The sequence below is a fragment of the Mercenaria mercenaria genome, chromosome 10 (genome assembly GCF_021730395.1).
Source record: "Mercenaria mercenaria strain notata chromosome 10, MADL_Memer_1, whole genome shotgun sequence".
In the NCBI taxonomy this organism is placed as follows: domain Eukaryota; kingdom Metazoa; phylum Mollusca; class Bivalvia; order Venerida; family Veneridae; genus Mercenaria; species Mercenaria mercenaria.
This window is the reverse complement of record NC_069370.1, coordinates 52,152,088-52,168,885: the sequence shown is the minus strand read 5'-3', so window position 1 is coordinate 52,168,885 and position 16,798 is coordinate 52,152,088. Positions and strand designations below refer to the sequence as shown.

Below are 16,798 nucleotides of genomic sequence, written 5' to 3'. Positions count from 1 at the left end.
TGGATTGACTCAACCACGGAATCCACAAATATTAGTCCCCCATGAATATTAATGATTTCACAGTATATGTTTTAGGAGTTTTGAAAATTTTATGTTCATCTGGTGGCAATATCTCTTTAAAGAAGAAAACATTTACTTACTGACAAGAATTCTTTTTTCAGTTAAGTAGAGGAACAAGTTTAATGTTTGTAGCATTGTCATTTCAAGACAAGAACATGTTGACAGAGCATGAAAATTACATTTTTTAACCTTTATCGTTTGTTTCTTTCAGAAAAAGTATTGTGAATTCAACACTAAGTCCCATCAGAGACCTTCACAATTCATTTGGTAAGATCTCTCCTGAAATTTAGCTCACAGAAAGTAGTCACAATTTTTTTTAACAGAGAAAATAGTCCCAAATAAGTTTTACGTTAGTATAAACTTCCTGATTATCAGTGATATGCCTGTAATTGAATACTCAAAAATTGATAATGTCATCACTGTTTGCCTGCTTTAGACAAATAGGTCGTCTATCTCACATTTTTATTTGCAATCTGAAAGGGACAGATATGACAGGGTGACAATGGTCCACACCTGAAGTATGATGAATTGTCATAATTTTGTTTAACCTTCTTTTTTGGAAAAAAGAAAAACAACATTCAACAATAATTTGCACACAGACTTTTTCAGTTAAAGGAAACACTATACAGAATATATAATTTATAATGATAAACTTGAGTGGGAGCATAAAAAGCTATTACCTTATTTACTCAGTAAGAGAATAATCAATATCTTGGTTGAGAGAATAACCTTTCCTTAAATTAAGAGCAAAATTAAATAGCACAGCAGGTACAGAGGTAATGTTTTACATAGTAGAAGGAAAGTTTGTTTTAAAATAATTAAAATTGGGGCAGAAAATCAAGACAGTTTTGGAAAAATTGTTAAACTGTCCTTTCGTAATGAATAATAATGTTAGTATATTATTTTCTGAAGGAGTGGACCTGGAGCAGTGGTGGCATTGTGGGAAAAGTTGATGCTTGTGATTGGTCCAGACAAAGATTATATATCGTATCCTTTTCAGTTTTCGTTCTTATAGAGTGTGTGGTGTCTACGTCACTTGGTTAGTGTGAGAGTAAGACACTAACTGGTGCTTATAGAGCTGTGTGGTGTCTACGTCACTCAGTGTGAGAGTTGGACACTAACTGGTGTTTATAGAGCTGTGTGGTGTCTACGTCACTCAGTGTGAGAGTTGGACACTAACTGGTGTTTATAGAGCTGTGTGGTGTCTACGTCACTCAGTGTGCGAGTTGGACACTAACTGGTGTTTATAGAGCTGTGTGGTGTCTACGTCACTCAGTGTGAGAGTTGGACACTAACTGGTGTTTATAGAGCTGTGTGGTGTCTACGTCACTCAGTGTGAGAGTTGGACACTAACTGGTGTTTATAGAGCTGTGTGGTGTCTACGTCACTCAGTGTGCGAGTTGGACACTAACTGGTGTTTATAGAGCTGTGTGGTGTCTACGTCACTCAATGTGAGAGTTGGACACTAACTGATGTTTACAGAGCTGTGTGGTGTCAACGTCACTCAGTTAGTGTGAAGGTAGAACTCTAACTGGTGTGAGACAGAGGGATGCTAGATAAGATTTTTTCATATACTAGATATTTTTCTTCAGAATATTCTGTTTCACAGGTGATAAAGGTATATACAGCTTAGAAAAGACAGATGAAATTTGCTGATTAATTCAAAAGGATGAGGAAAAAGTTTGAATTTTATAATTAATGGATATAGGTCTGAATAAGGGGTAAGGTGAATACCATTACAAAACAGTTTGTACAAGTTGCCTTGACTTTGTCGTAGATTCCAGAATGACTCAGCAGTCAGTCTAGTAGAAGAGGAAGATGGTGTACGTATAGTAGGACGTGACAATGTCGAGTTCTTCCGTAAAGTGCCATGTAAGTTTCATTGAAACATGTCTGAGATTGTTAAGGTAGTTCTGCACATTTGAAAACTGTAAGTAATAGCGAAACATCTTCTGTCAGGATAAATTTACGTTTCTATATTCCTTATATGAAGTCCAGATATTAAGGAATATAGAAATGTAAAGTGTACTACAGAATAATGGCAACATATTTCTTAAGTGGTAAAACAGGCAAAGTATCTGGCTTTCCAAAGGTTACATGTAAATATAAGAATTAAAATGTTGACAAATTAAAATGATTTTATAATACATGTATTCTACAGTTAACTTGACATTACCGCATGTATATAATTATAACACAAAACATCATTTTATTAGCTCATCTGATTTTTAAAAAAAAAAATGAGTTATTGTCGTCACTTGGTCGGCATCGGCGTCTGCGTCTGCATCAGCGTTGCCTGGTTAAGTTTTATGTTTAGGTCAGCTTTTCTCCTAAACTATCAAAGCTATTGCTTTGAAACTTGCAACACTTGTTCGCCATCATAAGCTGACCCTGTACAGCAAGAAACATAACTCCATCCTGCTTTTTGCAAGATATATGGCCCCTTTTGGACTTATATCAGATTTCTTGGTTAAGTTTTATGTTTAGGTCACCTTTTCTCCTAAACTATCAAAGCTATTGCTTTGAAACTTGCAACACTTGTTCACCATCATAAGCTGACCCTGTACTTCAAGAAACATAACTCCATCCTGCTTTTTGCAAGAATTATTGCCCCTTTTGGACTTAGAAAATCATTTTTATGCCCCCGAAGGGAGGCATATAGTTTTTGAACCGTCTGTCTGTCTGTCGGTCTGTCAGTCTGTCGGTCTGTCCGCAATTTTCGTGTCCGGTCCATATCTTTGTCATCGATAGATGGATTTTCAAATAACTTGGCATGAATGTGTACCACAGTAAGACGACGTGCAGTGCGCAAGACCCAGGTCCGTAGCTCAAAGGTCAAGGTCACACTTAGACGTTAAAGGATAGTGCATTGATGGGCGTGTCCGGTCCATATCTTTGTCATCGATGGATGGATTTTCAAATAACTTGGCATGAATGTGTACCACAGTAAGACGACGTGCAGTGCGCAAGACCCAGGTCCGTAGCTCAAAGGTCAAGGTCACACTTAGACGTTAAAGGATAGTGCATTGATGGGCGTGTCCGGTCCATATCTTTGTCATCGATGGATGGATTTTCAAATAAGTTGGCATAAATGTGTACCACAGTAAGACGACATGTCATGCGCAAGACCCAGGTTCGTAGCTCAAAGGTCAAGGTCACACTTAGATGTTAAAGGATAGTGCATTGATGGGCGTGTCCGGTCCATATCTTTGTCATCGATGGATGGATTTTCAAATAACTTGGCATGAATGTGTACCACAGTAAGACGACGTGTCACACGCAAGACCCAGGTCCGTAGCTCAAAGGTCAAGGTCACACTTAGACGTTAAAGATCATTTTTCATGATAGTGCATTGATGGGCATGTCCGGTCCATATCTTTGTCATTCATGCATGGATTTTAAAATAACTATGCATAAATGTGTGACACAGTAAGACGATGTGTCGCGCGCAAGACCCAGGTCCCTAGGTCAAAGGTCCTAAACTCTAACATCGGCCATAACTATTCATTCAAAGTGCCATCGGGGGCATGTGTCATCCTACGGAGACAACTCTTGTTCTTAGTTATTTTTTATGTTTAGGTCAGCTTTTCTCCTAAACTATCAAAGCTATTGCTTTAAAACTTGCAACACTTGTTAACCATCATAAGCTGGCCCTGTACAGCAAGAAACATAACTCCATCCTGCTTTTTGCAAGATATATGGCCCCTTTTGGACTTTGAAAATATCAGATTTCTTAGTTAGTTTTATGTTTAGGTCAACTTTTTCTTTTAAACTATCAAAGCTATTGCTTTGAAACTTGCAACACTTGTTCACCATCATAAGCTGACCCTGTACAGCAAGAAACATAACTCCATCCTGCTTTTTGCAAGATTTATGGCCCCTTTTGGACTTAGAAAATCAGTTTTCTTGGTTGAGTATTATGTTTAAGTCAGCTTTTCTCATAAACTATCAAAGCTATTGCTCTAAAACTTGCAACAGTTTTTCACCATCATAAGCAGACGCTGTACATCAAGAAACATAGCTCTATCCTGCTTTTTGCAAGAATGATGGCCCTTTTTAGACTTAGAAAATCATGGGTAGGACAATATTTCTATTATACAAAAAAATCAGATGAGTGTCAGCACCCGCATGGCGGTGCTCTTGTTAATGTGTATTTTAGAACATACACAGTCTCATTTAAATCCATAGTACATTGTATATGATTCTTTATGTATTTATAATTTTCCCATAGACTGCCATTATGGAAACTTGTTGGAGATCCAAAGCAAAGAACATCATGTTGCATTGAAATCACTAGGTTGACTAAATTTCTATATGGTTAAAATATTTTTATGGAATTATGCTTTTAATGACAAACTTGAAAATTTCTTGTCGTGAGTTATTTGGGATTTTAAGATATCTAAGCCGGACATGCATAGAATTACCTATTTTGTTTTTCACAAGGCTTCTAGGCATTGCCAAATTTGGTCTTTGATCATTACTGCTTTGATAAAACTGTAGTTTGTAAATAGTTACCCGCCAGGTGTTCATTTACCTTACCTACCTATGTTCATTTACCTTACCTACCTATGTTCATTTACCTCACCTATCTATGTTCATTTACCTCACTTACAGTGTGCTCATTTACCACCCCACATTTCCTTCTATAACCATCTGTCATAGAAACAGGTAAAATATCATAACCATTACCTCATGTTTATTGTTTAAAGGTCCATTACTAAAACCCGAACGAGTATTATATGAAAACCAGAGTTTGTAGCTGAGACTTCCTATTTACTGAAAATATGGCTCACTGCATCAGATCTGACCAAATAGTCATGAATATGTTCAAGAATAACTAACAAATAAACAAAAAATGTTGCCTATGTCAAACCGAAAGTATGTTTTCCGACTGCTTACGAACCCGTCGAGCATCTTCGGATTTTTTCGGAAGAATCCTCCGAAACGAGGCTATAATTTATAAATAGATGCACAATATATTATATGCCCTAATGATAACGTGATTTTTACAAACTTTGCACATGTAATTCAACAATTTTGTAACTCACAAAACCTTCGTGAAAATCATTCTTATAATACAGGTAATAAACAGCTATACTACAAGTTTGCGGAAGGACAATTCAGGCCCTTCCCGAATAAAAGTGTTTTTACAACTTCGTCTGCAAACGTTTTCAGTTAATCTCTTTTCAGTATAGTTTTAAGGATATAAATGAATAACTGTCTTTCACTGCCGAAACAAAATGTGATTGAAATTTACCTAAATACACTGATTTATGTACATATGGCTACATTAATTTAATAAGATTTTAGACATTAAACACATTGTCTTGGCCTAATATATCACTGTCAGTTTTAAACATAAATTTTGTACATTTCATATTTTTCGTGCAAGTTGTTTTTTAATTACCATCATGGAAATACAGTTATTTTGTCGCGCATCTTTAAACGGATATTCGTTTGAAACAATTTTAAAATCAAGTGATCCCGAAGAATTTCCAACCGATTGCGGAAAAACGATAAACATGAAAGTAGGACAAAATGACCCCCCATGTCAGTCTAAGAAAATACAGAAACAATCATTTGTTTCTCTTTTCTTGTGTTGATTTCAAGGGAATATTGCACGGCTATCATAATGTTTAGTACTATATTACAAAATGTGTAGGTTTTTTTAATGCTCAGGTGAGTTTTTCTGATCGCTCGATGTCCAGCGTCCGTCGTCTGTCGTCTGTCTGTCTGTCAACATTTAGCTTGTGTATGCGATAGAGGCTGTATTTTTCAATTAATCTTCATGAATATTAGTCAGAATGATAACCTTGATGAAATCTAGGCCGAGTTCGAAAATGGGTCATCTCGGGTCAAAAACTAGGTCACTAGGTCAAATCAAAGAAAAACCTTGTGTATGCAATAGAGGCTGTATTTTTCAATTAATCTTCATGAATATTGGTCAGAATGATAATCTTGATAAAATCTAGGCCGAGTTCGAAAATGGGTCATCTCGGGTCAAAAACTAGGTCACTAGGTCAAATCAAAGAAAAACCTTGTGTATGCGATAGAGGCGGTATTTTTCAATTGATCTTCATGAAATTTGGTCAGAGTGATTGCCTTGATGAAATCTAGGTCGACTTTGAATATGGGTTATCTGAGGTCAAAAACTAGGTCACTAGGTCAAATTAAAGAAAAATCTTGTGTATGCGATAGACTGTTTTTTTCAATTGATTTTTATGAAATTTGGTCAGGATGATTGCCTTAATGAAATCTAGGTCGAATTTGAATATGGGTCATCTGAGGTCAAAAACTAGGTCACTTGGTCAAATCAAAGAAAAAACTTGTGTATGTGATAGAGGCTGTATTTTTCAATTGATCTTCATGAATTTTGGTCAGAATGATTGCCTTGATAAAATCTAGGTCGAGTTTGAACATGGGTCATCTAGGGTCAAAAACTAGGTCATATCTAAGAAAATGCTTGTTTTATCGCAAGAGACCAATTTTTTGGTCCAATCTTAATGAAAATTGGTCAGAATATTTGTTTCCATGAAATCACTAGGTCAAACATGTTTTACCCTGTTATGGTGTGTTTCTTAGGTGAGCCACCTAGGGCCATCTTGGCCCTCTTGTTTAAGATTTATGTCTATTCATTTGTCTTTATTTTGCACCTTTAAATGCATTTAAGATTTAATTTTAGAAGCACTTTGAGACATGACATATCGATGACTTGTGTACCAGGACTAACTCAAGCAATAAACGTGGTTTTCAGCCATTTCCTATTTAACTGTATTTTACCTTGCTTTAAAATTAAACGGGGATTAATTGGAGAATACTGTATTATTTCTTTCACTGAAATGTTTTTCCAATTCAGTGGTTACAGAGCAGATATTTAAGATAGCATCTATGGAACCTGGTGCTATGTTATTTGAAGCTTCCAGAGAATTTGAGGTATATTTTGTATTTCTATAAGGAAAGTTTAGCTTTGCTAAATTTTGCAGTTTAATTAAGTTACTGTCAAACTTGTTTAGAAAGGGCAACCTTGGCAGAGCCAAATCATGGATTCTTTTTACACCTGTGGTTTTTTATCACAATGCATGTAAATGTAAAATTTTTAAAATTAAACTGGTAATCCAGATGACAAGGAGTTGCCCTGTAGGCTAAAGTTCAGCAGAGATTTCTCTTAAAAGTTAATCATAATCCCAGAATATGAAAGATTTTTTAATAAGCTTTAACTGTCAGAGAAGGTTACTAAAACATATACTTTGAAGTATAAAATTTTGCAACTGTTTTATTATACATAGATTGTACTTAACTTTTTAAAGTTTTGAACTAAAGCTTATAGATTACAATGCTTCAAAATTCTCTAAAAGGGAAAGTTCTTGTAATGAATAGAAATGACATGCAGTTTTTGCTCTGACGTGACAATTTGTACGTTTTAACAGAGAGAAAGTCAGCGGGCAGATGAGTATATTCGTACAATCAAAGATAATTTAGATGTAGCGGTGTCACAGTGTATACAGGCGGCTGGACATGAAATAGAACCGTCTAAACAAAGGGCACTGCTGAAGGTAATTTTTCATTTTTCAAAGCAAAAAGGAATGGTTATATTCATAACAGTAAATATTTGAAACTAAAACAATAAAATTTTTGCTGGTTTGTTTAGTCAAATTACATAATTCTTGATTGTCTGTTTGTTGATGAGTACTTGGCATATTATAAGGCTTTGCATGAATCTTTTCCATACAACACATACATTGGTAATTGAAGGTCAAACAAAAAAAAATTGTTTCTGCTCCAAAAATTTTATAAGCATTGATGGATTATCTTCACATAAACGTTCCCCATGATGAGACAATGATCTATGATCTATGCTTGTTTAAAGGTCAATGTCACTGTAAGGGGACCTCTGTATTGCCACTGGAATACTTAGTCACTTGTTTCTTTAGATGATAGATGGTGATTCTTGGTCAGTTTTCAAGGTCATAATTTCAACCTTAATGTCTCATTCTGTTTATCTGATTTTTCTTCTTAATTTTTGATGACATTTCATACCAGGCTCAAAGCAATTATGTAAACATAATTGCCTAATCAAGTCACATTGTATTACAGTCAAACCTTTATATCATAACTACATGCTTTGTTTACAAAATATGTAGAATGAAGCCTTAACTTGAAAACTAGCTAGTAAAGATGTCTGTATCATTTTGAAACATAATGTCTCTGCTATGTACATAAAGAATTGAAATTATTCCCATGCATTATGTTTGTGCTGTGGTCATTTGTTTAAGTAAGAGGTTCATTCAGTTAATTTTTGTGAAGAAAAAAAACAAACCAACAGTGAAAAGACTGTGTCTTTGATGTGTATGTTTACAGGCAGCCTCATTTGGGAAGTGTTTTCTGACTGACTATAATCCAGAACCATTCTTCAATATGTGCCAGATGTTGCGAATACTGAATCAAGTACGAAACCCTAGCATCGGAATTCCACTCACCTATTCACAGTATCCTTTCACTTCAGGAGTGATGGTACCTGATTTAAGTGTAACACAATTATTATAAAGTATTGTTTTTAGCTCACCTGTCACAAAGTGACAAGGTGAGCTTTTGTGATCGCGCAGTGTCTGTCGTCCGTCGTCCGTGCGTACATGCGTCCGTCCGTCCGTGCGTAAACTTTTCCTTGTGACATCTCTAGAGGTCACATTTTTCATGGGATCTTTATGAAAATGGGTCAGAATGTTCATCTTGGTAAATTCTAGGTCAAGTTCAAAACTGGGTCCCGTGCGGCCAAAAACTAGGTCAGTAGGTCTAAAAATAGAAAAACCTTGTGACCTCTCTAGAGGCCATATATTTCACAAGATCTTCATGAAAACTAATCAGAATGTTCACCTTGATGATATCTAGGTCAAGTTCGAAACTGGGTCACGTGCCTTCAAAAACTAGGTCAGTAGGTCTAAAAATAGAAAAACCTTGTGACCTCTCTAGAGGCCATATATTTCACAAGATCTTCATGAAAATTGGTTAGAACGTTCACCTTGATGATATCTAGCTCAAGTTCGAAACTGGGTCACGTGCCTTCAATAACTAGGTCAGTAGGTCAAATAATAGAAAAACCTTGTGACCTCTCTAAAGGCCATATTTTTCATGGGATCTGTATGAAAATTGGTCTGAATGTTCATCTTGATGATATCTAGGTCGAGTTCGAAACTTGGTCACGTGCGGTCAAAAACTAGGTCAGTAGGTCTAAAAATAGAAAAACCTTGTGACCTCTCTAGAGGCCATATATTTCATGAGATCTTCATGAAAATTGGTCAGAATGTTCACCTTGATGATATCTAGGTCAAGTTCGAAAGTGGGTTACGTGCCATCAAAAACTAGGTCAGTAGGTCAAATAATAGAAAAACCTTGTGACCTCTCTAGAGGCCATATTTTTCATGGGATCTGTATGAAAGTTGGTCTGAATGTTCATCTTGATGATATCTAGGTCAAGTTCGAAAGTGGGTCACATGCCTTTAAAAACTAGGTCAGTAGGTCAAATAATAGAAAAACCTTGTGACCTCTCTAAAGGCCATATTTTTCATGGGATCTGTATGAAAATTGGTCTGAATGTTCATCTTGATGATATCTAGGTCAAATTCGAAACAGGGTCATGTGCGATCAAAAACTGGGTCAGTAGGTCTAAAAATAGAAAAACCTTTTGACCTCTCTAGAGGCCATACTTATAAATGGATCTCCATAAAAATTGGTGAGAATGTTCACCTTGATGATATCTAGGTCAAGTTTGAAACTGGGTCACGTGCCTTAAAAAACTAGGTCAGTAGGTCAAATAATAAAAAAACCTTGTGACCTCTCTAGAGGCCATACTTTTCATGGGATCTGTATGAAAGTTGGTCTGAATGTTCATCTTGATGATATCTAGGTCAAGTTTGAAACTGGGTCAACTGCGATCAAAAACTAGGTCAGTAGGTCTAAAATTATTAAAATATTTTGACCTCCCTAGAGGCCATATTTTTCAATGGATCTTCATGAAAATTGATCTGAATGTTCACCTTGATGATATCTAGGTCAGTTTTGAAACTGGGTCACGTGCGGTCAAAAACTAGGCCAGTAGGTATAAAAATAGAAAAACCTTGTGACCTCTCTAGAGGCCATATTTTGCATGAGATCTTCATGATAATTAGAGTGTTCACCTTGATGATATCTAGGTAAAGTTCAAAACAGGGTCACGTACCTTCGAAAACTAGGTCAATAGGTCAAATAATAGAAAAACCTTGTGACCTCTCTAGAGACCATATTTTTCAGTGGATCTTCATGAAAATTGGTCAGAATTTTTATCTTGATAATATCTAGGTCAAGTTCAAAACTGGGTCACATGAGCTCAAAAACTAGGTCACTATGTCAAATAATAGAAAAAACGACGTCATACTCAAAACTGGGTCATGTGGGAAGAGGTGAGCGATTCAGGACCATCATGGTCCTCTTGTCTTTAATATGTCAGCCTGCACATTTAGCTCAATAGAGAGAGCTCATATCTAATGATTGTGGGTTTGTGAGTTGGATTCTTAGGCAAGGCATATGTTCTCCATGGCGATTTGATAAAAGACATTGTCTGATATCATTCGTCCTCCACCTCTGACTCATGTTGGGAAGTTGGCAGTTACTTGCAGAGAACAGGTTTGTACTGGTAGAGAATCCAGGAACATTGGTTAGGTTAACTGCCCACCATTACATAACTGAAATACTGTTGAAAAATGGTTTTCAACACGAAACAAACACACAATCTATCTTTAATAATTATGTCTTTATTATGGGATATCAACACAATTTGCATAATACAATAGCAAAAAGCCTATCTGTTGAGGATTCAGAATCTTCCACTTAGACTATTTTTATAGTTATCTCTTTCTTTGATGGCTGTTAATATGTTGTAAACAAATTATGAAAATCCTGAACAGTGTTTAGGTTAGAACATCTGACCATGCCTGTATTGATAGATAGACTTGTGTTGAGGAAATACTTTTACCTAGCTATTAGGATATGTCAGTACCTAAAACTACCAGAGTCTGAGGGAGCCAGTAGGATTCTTGCCCACTGGGCTTGCTATAAGGTAGGGAAATAATTTCTTCATTTTATTCTTAAGATTGTAATAATTGAGAGGTAATGCATATTGTTTTTTGTTATAACATCTGGAGAATCATAAAGGATTGGTGAGTGCCCAAGCCCATGCAAGAAGGTAAAAAAGCTTAAACAATGAGTATATTGTCCATAAATGTCACGAAATGCATGGTTTGTTACAGATGTTTGATCATGTTGACTGCATTTGTATTATTCATTACTGGGCCATAGTATGTTTAAGCTTTATTAGTGCACTTTAAGATATTTGCTTGTAGTCAGTAGATTTTCCCTTTCCTTTTAGAGTCAAAATCATTGACCTCAAGATTTAAAACAGTTTCTGATCACAAACTAAAGAACTCTAACTTTATAGTTTTTTGTTTTTGTTTTGTAGAAGATAACCATTATCTATTTAGGGTTAATATAGGTCAACAATTACAGTCAGATTAACTTCTAGTGGAGAACACTAAGCCCTACAGCTGCCATACTAGAGCTTTATGGTCTGTAGATGACTTTGAATGATATAATTATGGTAAATGTATCTGTGGGTACAGTTACTTAATATTGTAAAAATAGCTTTTGATCAATAAAAATGGCTATAAGATGATTGCCTGTCAATACTAAAACATTTCTTTCCTAATTAGCTCAAAGGTTATAGTGACATTGATGCTGAAAATCGTTTCGTGTAAATCACTCTACAATATTGAATTTGGTAAAAAATGAAAAATCTTCAGCCACCTCTGAGAAGCCATCATCGGGGCATATGTATGTCATATATGGTTTTTGTCTCATGGGTGTTTAGGGAAAAGTCCATTCTGATTTCTGAGGTAATGGGATGAATTTTGAACTACTCTGATATCAGACAATAGTTGTAAAAGCTGCTATACCAAGGGTCATCAGTGTAAAAGCATTCAAGACCTTTATGAAATATCTGTTTTATTATGATTTATTACATAAATAATTTCTGAAAATATCCAGCAACTGAGTTTTAGTTCTGAAATACAAACTAGAATATCTGAACATAAAAATAATTGTCAGAAGTTGTAATGTTGGAGAAATCTCACTGCAGGTATAGGAGAAGTCAAAAATATAGTATAATCTTGTTTGAAGACCCAGGTGAGATTTCCTTGCCCATAACAAATGGGTATGGTAGAGTCACATTTTCTGAGGTAGTAGACTATTGGTTGTGCTGAGCTTATTACAAATACTATGAGGATTATGTACATATTATATATCTAAATTTAAATTTTTCAAACACAGGTGTTGCAGAAAACTGAAGATGATGAGCAGGTTGCTTATGCCATACGAGACAAGATGGGTGACACGCCGGGAGTGTCATACTCGGATATAGCCAGTAAGGCTTTGGAATGTGGCAGAACTGATCTAGCAATTAGGGTATGTAACGTAACATGTAGTTTGATTCATCTTATGAAACATGAAATACGTACTTTAGTATTGACTCCTCTATTTGCTGAGAAAAATAGAAGTAGAGGTACAATGTACATGTTATTTTAACCATGAAATTCTCCTCCACAATTGATGTTTTCTATATAAGATCTATAAAAAAAGCATTATGCATGAAATAGTTTATTACTCTGTAAATTGATACTTATAAAGAGATAAAGAAACTACATGCCATTTGTGATATTTACAATCTATAACGAGTTGGATGTATAAATCTGTGCCAACCCTGTCAGTAAGGTGACAGATATCACAGAAAAAGTTTTGCTTGATCAAGTTTAGTGCCTACTTTCTTTATATTGAGGAAAACAAACAAGGCATAAAATGATCTACCAAGGTAAGTTTTATATGGGCCACCTGTCTACTGTATATTTTTTTAGTTTTATAGTAAAATTTCATCAGTTAACAAAAAGAAGGTTTTAAGGAAGAATGTTAAAAGGCAAATGGACAACTGATTTGTCAATGCCATCTCATAGGTAGTATAACACTAGCAATTCTAGTTTTCGATCCACCTTACTGACATTTCAGGTGTTCTGTTCAGAAACTAAAGTAAAAAATCGTTCTTCCTACCTATAGATAAAAATTTGAGACATTACTCTAAACAATATTTTAAGTTGTGTTATTGTTAGGACTTCAAGGAACGTTGACAGGTTCAGTGGCAACTGTTCCTAAGTGAAAATAGAGCTATGTAAATATATAAAGTGACACAGAATGAACAGCATTAAAAGTGTTACAAAAAAACGTTGATATTTTTAGCTGTTGGATTATGAACCAAAGGCTGCTCGACAGGTGCCACTGTTACTACAGATGAAGAAGGAACAAATTGCACTCAGCAAGGCCATCGACAGTGGTGACACTGATTTAAGTATGTTTTTACTATCTTAGTAAATAGATTAAAACTAGATGGTTAATCAAGAAGCCACCTCTGATTCATGTGGGGAAGTTGGCAGTTACTTGCGGAGAACAGGTTTGTACTGGTACAGAATCCAGGAACACTGGTTAGGTTAACTGCCCGCCGTTACATGACTGAAATATGTTGAAAAACGGCGTTAAACCCAAAACAAACAAACAAATAATCAAGAAGCATATTAAACTTTAAATGAAAAAAAAACAAAACTGTTGTAGATAAATTGAAAGATCAAGTCTTGGAAACAAAAATACTAGAAAAATTAAAATTTTAGGGGGCACAAAAATCAAATTTTGATATTTGATGTAAATAAAGTCTGTTGCTACTGTTTTAAGCTCACCAGAGCACAAAGTGCTCAAAGTGAGCTGTTGTGACCAGTCATTGTCTGGCCTCCGTTGAGCGTCGTATGTCGTGCGTTGTCCGGTGTCCATCAAGATTTGCCTTATGAACACTCTAGAGGCCACAGTTGTGACTCAATCTTTATGAAACTTGGTCAGAATGTTTGTCTTGATGATCTTTAGATCCAGTTTTAATCTGGGTCATTTGGGGTCAAATACTAGGTCACATGGTCAAATCAAATGAAAAGTTTGTGAACATTCTAAAGGAAACAGTTGTGGCTCAATCTGTATGAAACTTGGTCAGAATGTTTGTCTTGATGATCTTTAGGTTAATTTGGGAACTGGGTCATTTTGGGTCAAAAACTAGGTCAGTAGGCCAGATAAACTCTGGTGAGCGATACAGGGCCATCATGGCCCTATTGTTTATCTTTATATTATTTCAAATATTTTTATTTCAGTATACTTTGTGCTAATGAGGCTGAAGGACACTATGCCACAAGGAGAATTCTTTATGGCAATAAGAAATATACCAGTAGCTCTTTCACTCTTTCTGCAGGTAAGCACAAGTCAGCAATGTTTCTGTTGTTTGAACATGTGCTGAAGTTGCCCTATAGTTTGTTTGCTTGTTTAAAGAAAGTCCTTACTTCTACCTTTGTGACCAGTGTAGATCATGATCAGCCTGCACATCTGCGCAGTCTGATCAAGATCTGCACAGTTCGTTATTCAGTCAGTATCTTTTTGGTAAGCACCCCTTTTAACATTTAATGGTACTGTCCAAATTGAAAGATGGACAAGTTCATTAAAGAAATTTAGCAGGGTAAAGGTTTAAATGTTACAAGGCACAATCCTCCTGGATTTACAACCTGTCCTGACTCCAAGGTTTAAAAACTGAAATAGGAGACCAGTCAAAATGCAACCGTGTGATTGGTCAGTTTCAAGACTGAGCTCAGAACCAACCAATCGGAGTAATGTGAAAGGTCGTCAATTTCGTTACATAGTATTGAATCCTGTTGTCAAAATGCAACGGACACAGTAGTCCAGTGTTGATACTGTCTTAGTATGACACCAGGATCTAATGAAATGTTCTAAAGTTGTTCATGATAGCATGCTGAAGCATCTTCTGTGTCTTGTATTGTTGGTCAACTTAAACTATTTACTGTCTTGTGGAGGAACCACCCAAATATGCACACATTCTGATGAAGCATGTGACCCCCTCCCCCTTCCCCTCCCCTCTGATGTAGGTTTAGAACCTTACTTTGAGTGTAGAATATTTCAAGTGAAGAAGCAATCCAGCTGGTTTACAGTCTAACTTTATTCAGGCTGAAGCATTGCTCGGAGGTGGGTACCCAGGGTCTTATTGTAACATCAAAACCTGGAAAAATTGTTATATGACCTAAATTGTGTCAATGTAACATTAAACTCAGCAAAGATCTTGCTTGGGGTATAGATTCTCTTATGTGTGGCGGTCATTCAGCAGGTTTATTGTAACAATTCTCTGAGGAGCACTTTTTGTGATTTTGCTCCACAAATAAAAAATTAAAAAAAGGTTGCTATATGACCTAAATTGTGTTGGTGTGACTTAGAACCCAATAAAAACAAAATATTAGATCAGCTGTCACTGTGATTCAGACCTGTTTATTCTCTTTTAATTTATTGGTGTACAAAAAGTTAGTTACTTGGGTTAATGTCAGAGAGGCATTATAACAGCTTCTGTTTAGGGTATATTAGCTCACCTGAGCACAAAGTGCTCAAAGGTGAGCTTTTGTGATCGCCCTGTGTCCGTCGTCCATCGTCAACAATTTGACTGTTCACACTCTAGAGGTCACAATTTTGGCCCAATCTTATTGAAACTTAGTCAGAATGTTACCCTCAATAAAATCTTGGACAAGTTCGATATTGGGTCATCTGGGGTCAAAAACTAGGTCACCAGGTCAAATCAAAGGAAAAGCTTGTTAACACTCTAGAGGTCACAATTTTGGCCCAATCTTAATGAAACTTGGTCGGAATGTTACTCTCAATTAAATCTTGGACGAGTTCGATATTGGGTCATCTGGGATCAAAAACTAGGTCACCAGATCAAATCAAAGGAAAAGCTTGTTAACACTCTAGCGGTCACAATTTTAGCCCAATCTTAATGAAACTTGGTTAGAATGTTACTCTCAATTAAATCTTAGACGAATTCCATATTGGGTCATCTGGGGTCAAAAACTAGGTCACCAGGTCAAATCAAAGGAAAAGCTTGTTACACTCTAGAGGTCACAATTTTGGCTCAATCTTATTGAAACTTGGTCAGAATGTTACCCTCAATAAAATCTTGGACGAATTCAATATTGGGTCATCTGGGGTCAAAAACTAGGTCACCAGGTCAAATCAAAGGAAAAGCTTGTTAACACTGTAGAGGCCACATTTATGACTGTATCTTCATGAATCTTGGTCAGAATGTTAATCTTGATGGTCTCAAGGTCCGATTTGAATCTGGGTCATGTAGGATCAAAAACTAGGTCACCAGGTCAAATCAAAGGAAAAGCTAGTTAAAACTGTAGAGGCCACATTTATGACCATATCGTAATAAAACTTGGTCAGAATGTTAATCTTGATGATCTATAGGTGAAGTTTTAATCTGGGTCAAGTGAGGTCAAAAACAAGGTTACTAGGTCAAATCAAAGGAAAAGCTTGTTAAAACTCTAGAGGCCACATTTATAACTTTATCTTCCTGAAACTTAGTCTGAATGTTAATCTTGATGATCTTTAGATCAAGTTCGAATCTGGGTCATGTGGGGTCAAAAACTAGGTCACTGGGTCAAATCAGAGGAAATGCTAGTTAACACTTTAGAGACCACATTTATGACCATATCTTAATGAAACTTGGTCAGAATGTTAATCTTGATGATCTTTAGGTCAATAGGTCAGGTGAGTGATACAGGGCCTTCATGGCCCT

The 16,798-nt window shown here is 36.0% G+C and overlaps 1 protein-coding gene across 1 annotated transcript in view; it reads left to right on the top strand.

Moving 5' to 3' along the window:
* Positions 1 to 16,798, top strand: part of LOC123561571 (vacuolar protein sorting-associated protein 16 homolog) — a 43,955-nt gene that overhangs the window by 18,380 nt on the left and 8,777 nt on the right. Inside the window, exons 8-17 of the mRNA XM_053553085.1 lie at positions 272 to 327; positions 973 to 1,047; positions 1,838 to 1,932; positions 6,917 to 6,993; positions 7,488 to 7,613; positions 8,419 to 8,546; positions 11,005 to 11,149; positions 12,415 to 12,549; positions 13,372 to 13,480; positions 14,319 to 14,416. Coding sequence (XP_053409060.1) covers positions 272 to 327; positions 973 to 1,047; positions 1,838 to 1,932; positions 6,917 to 6,993; positions 7,488 to 7,613; positions 8,419 to 8,546; positions 11,005 to 11,149; positions 12,415 to 12,549; positions 13,372 to 13,480; positions 14,319 to 14,416 — 1,044 coding nt within the window. The remainder of the gene's footprint in view (positions 1 to 271; positions 328 to 972; positions 1,048 to 1,837; positions 1,933 to 6,916; positions 6,994 to 7,487; positions 7,614 to 8,418; positions 8,547 to 11,004; positions 11,150 to 12,414; positions 12,550 to 13,371; positions 13,481 to 14,318; positions 14,417 to 16,798) is intronic.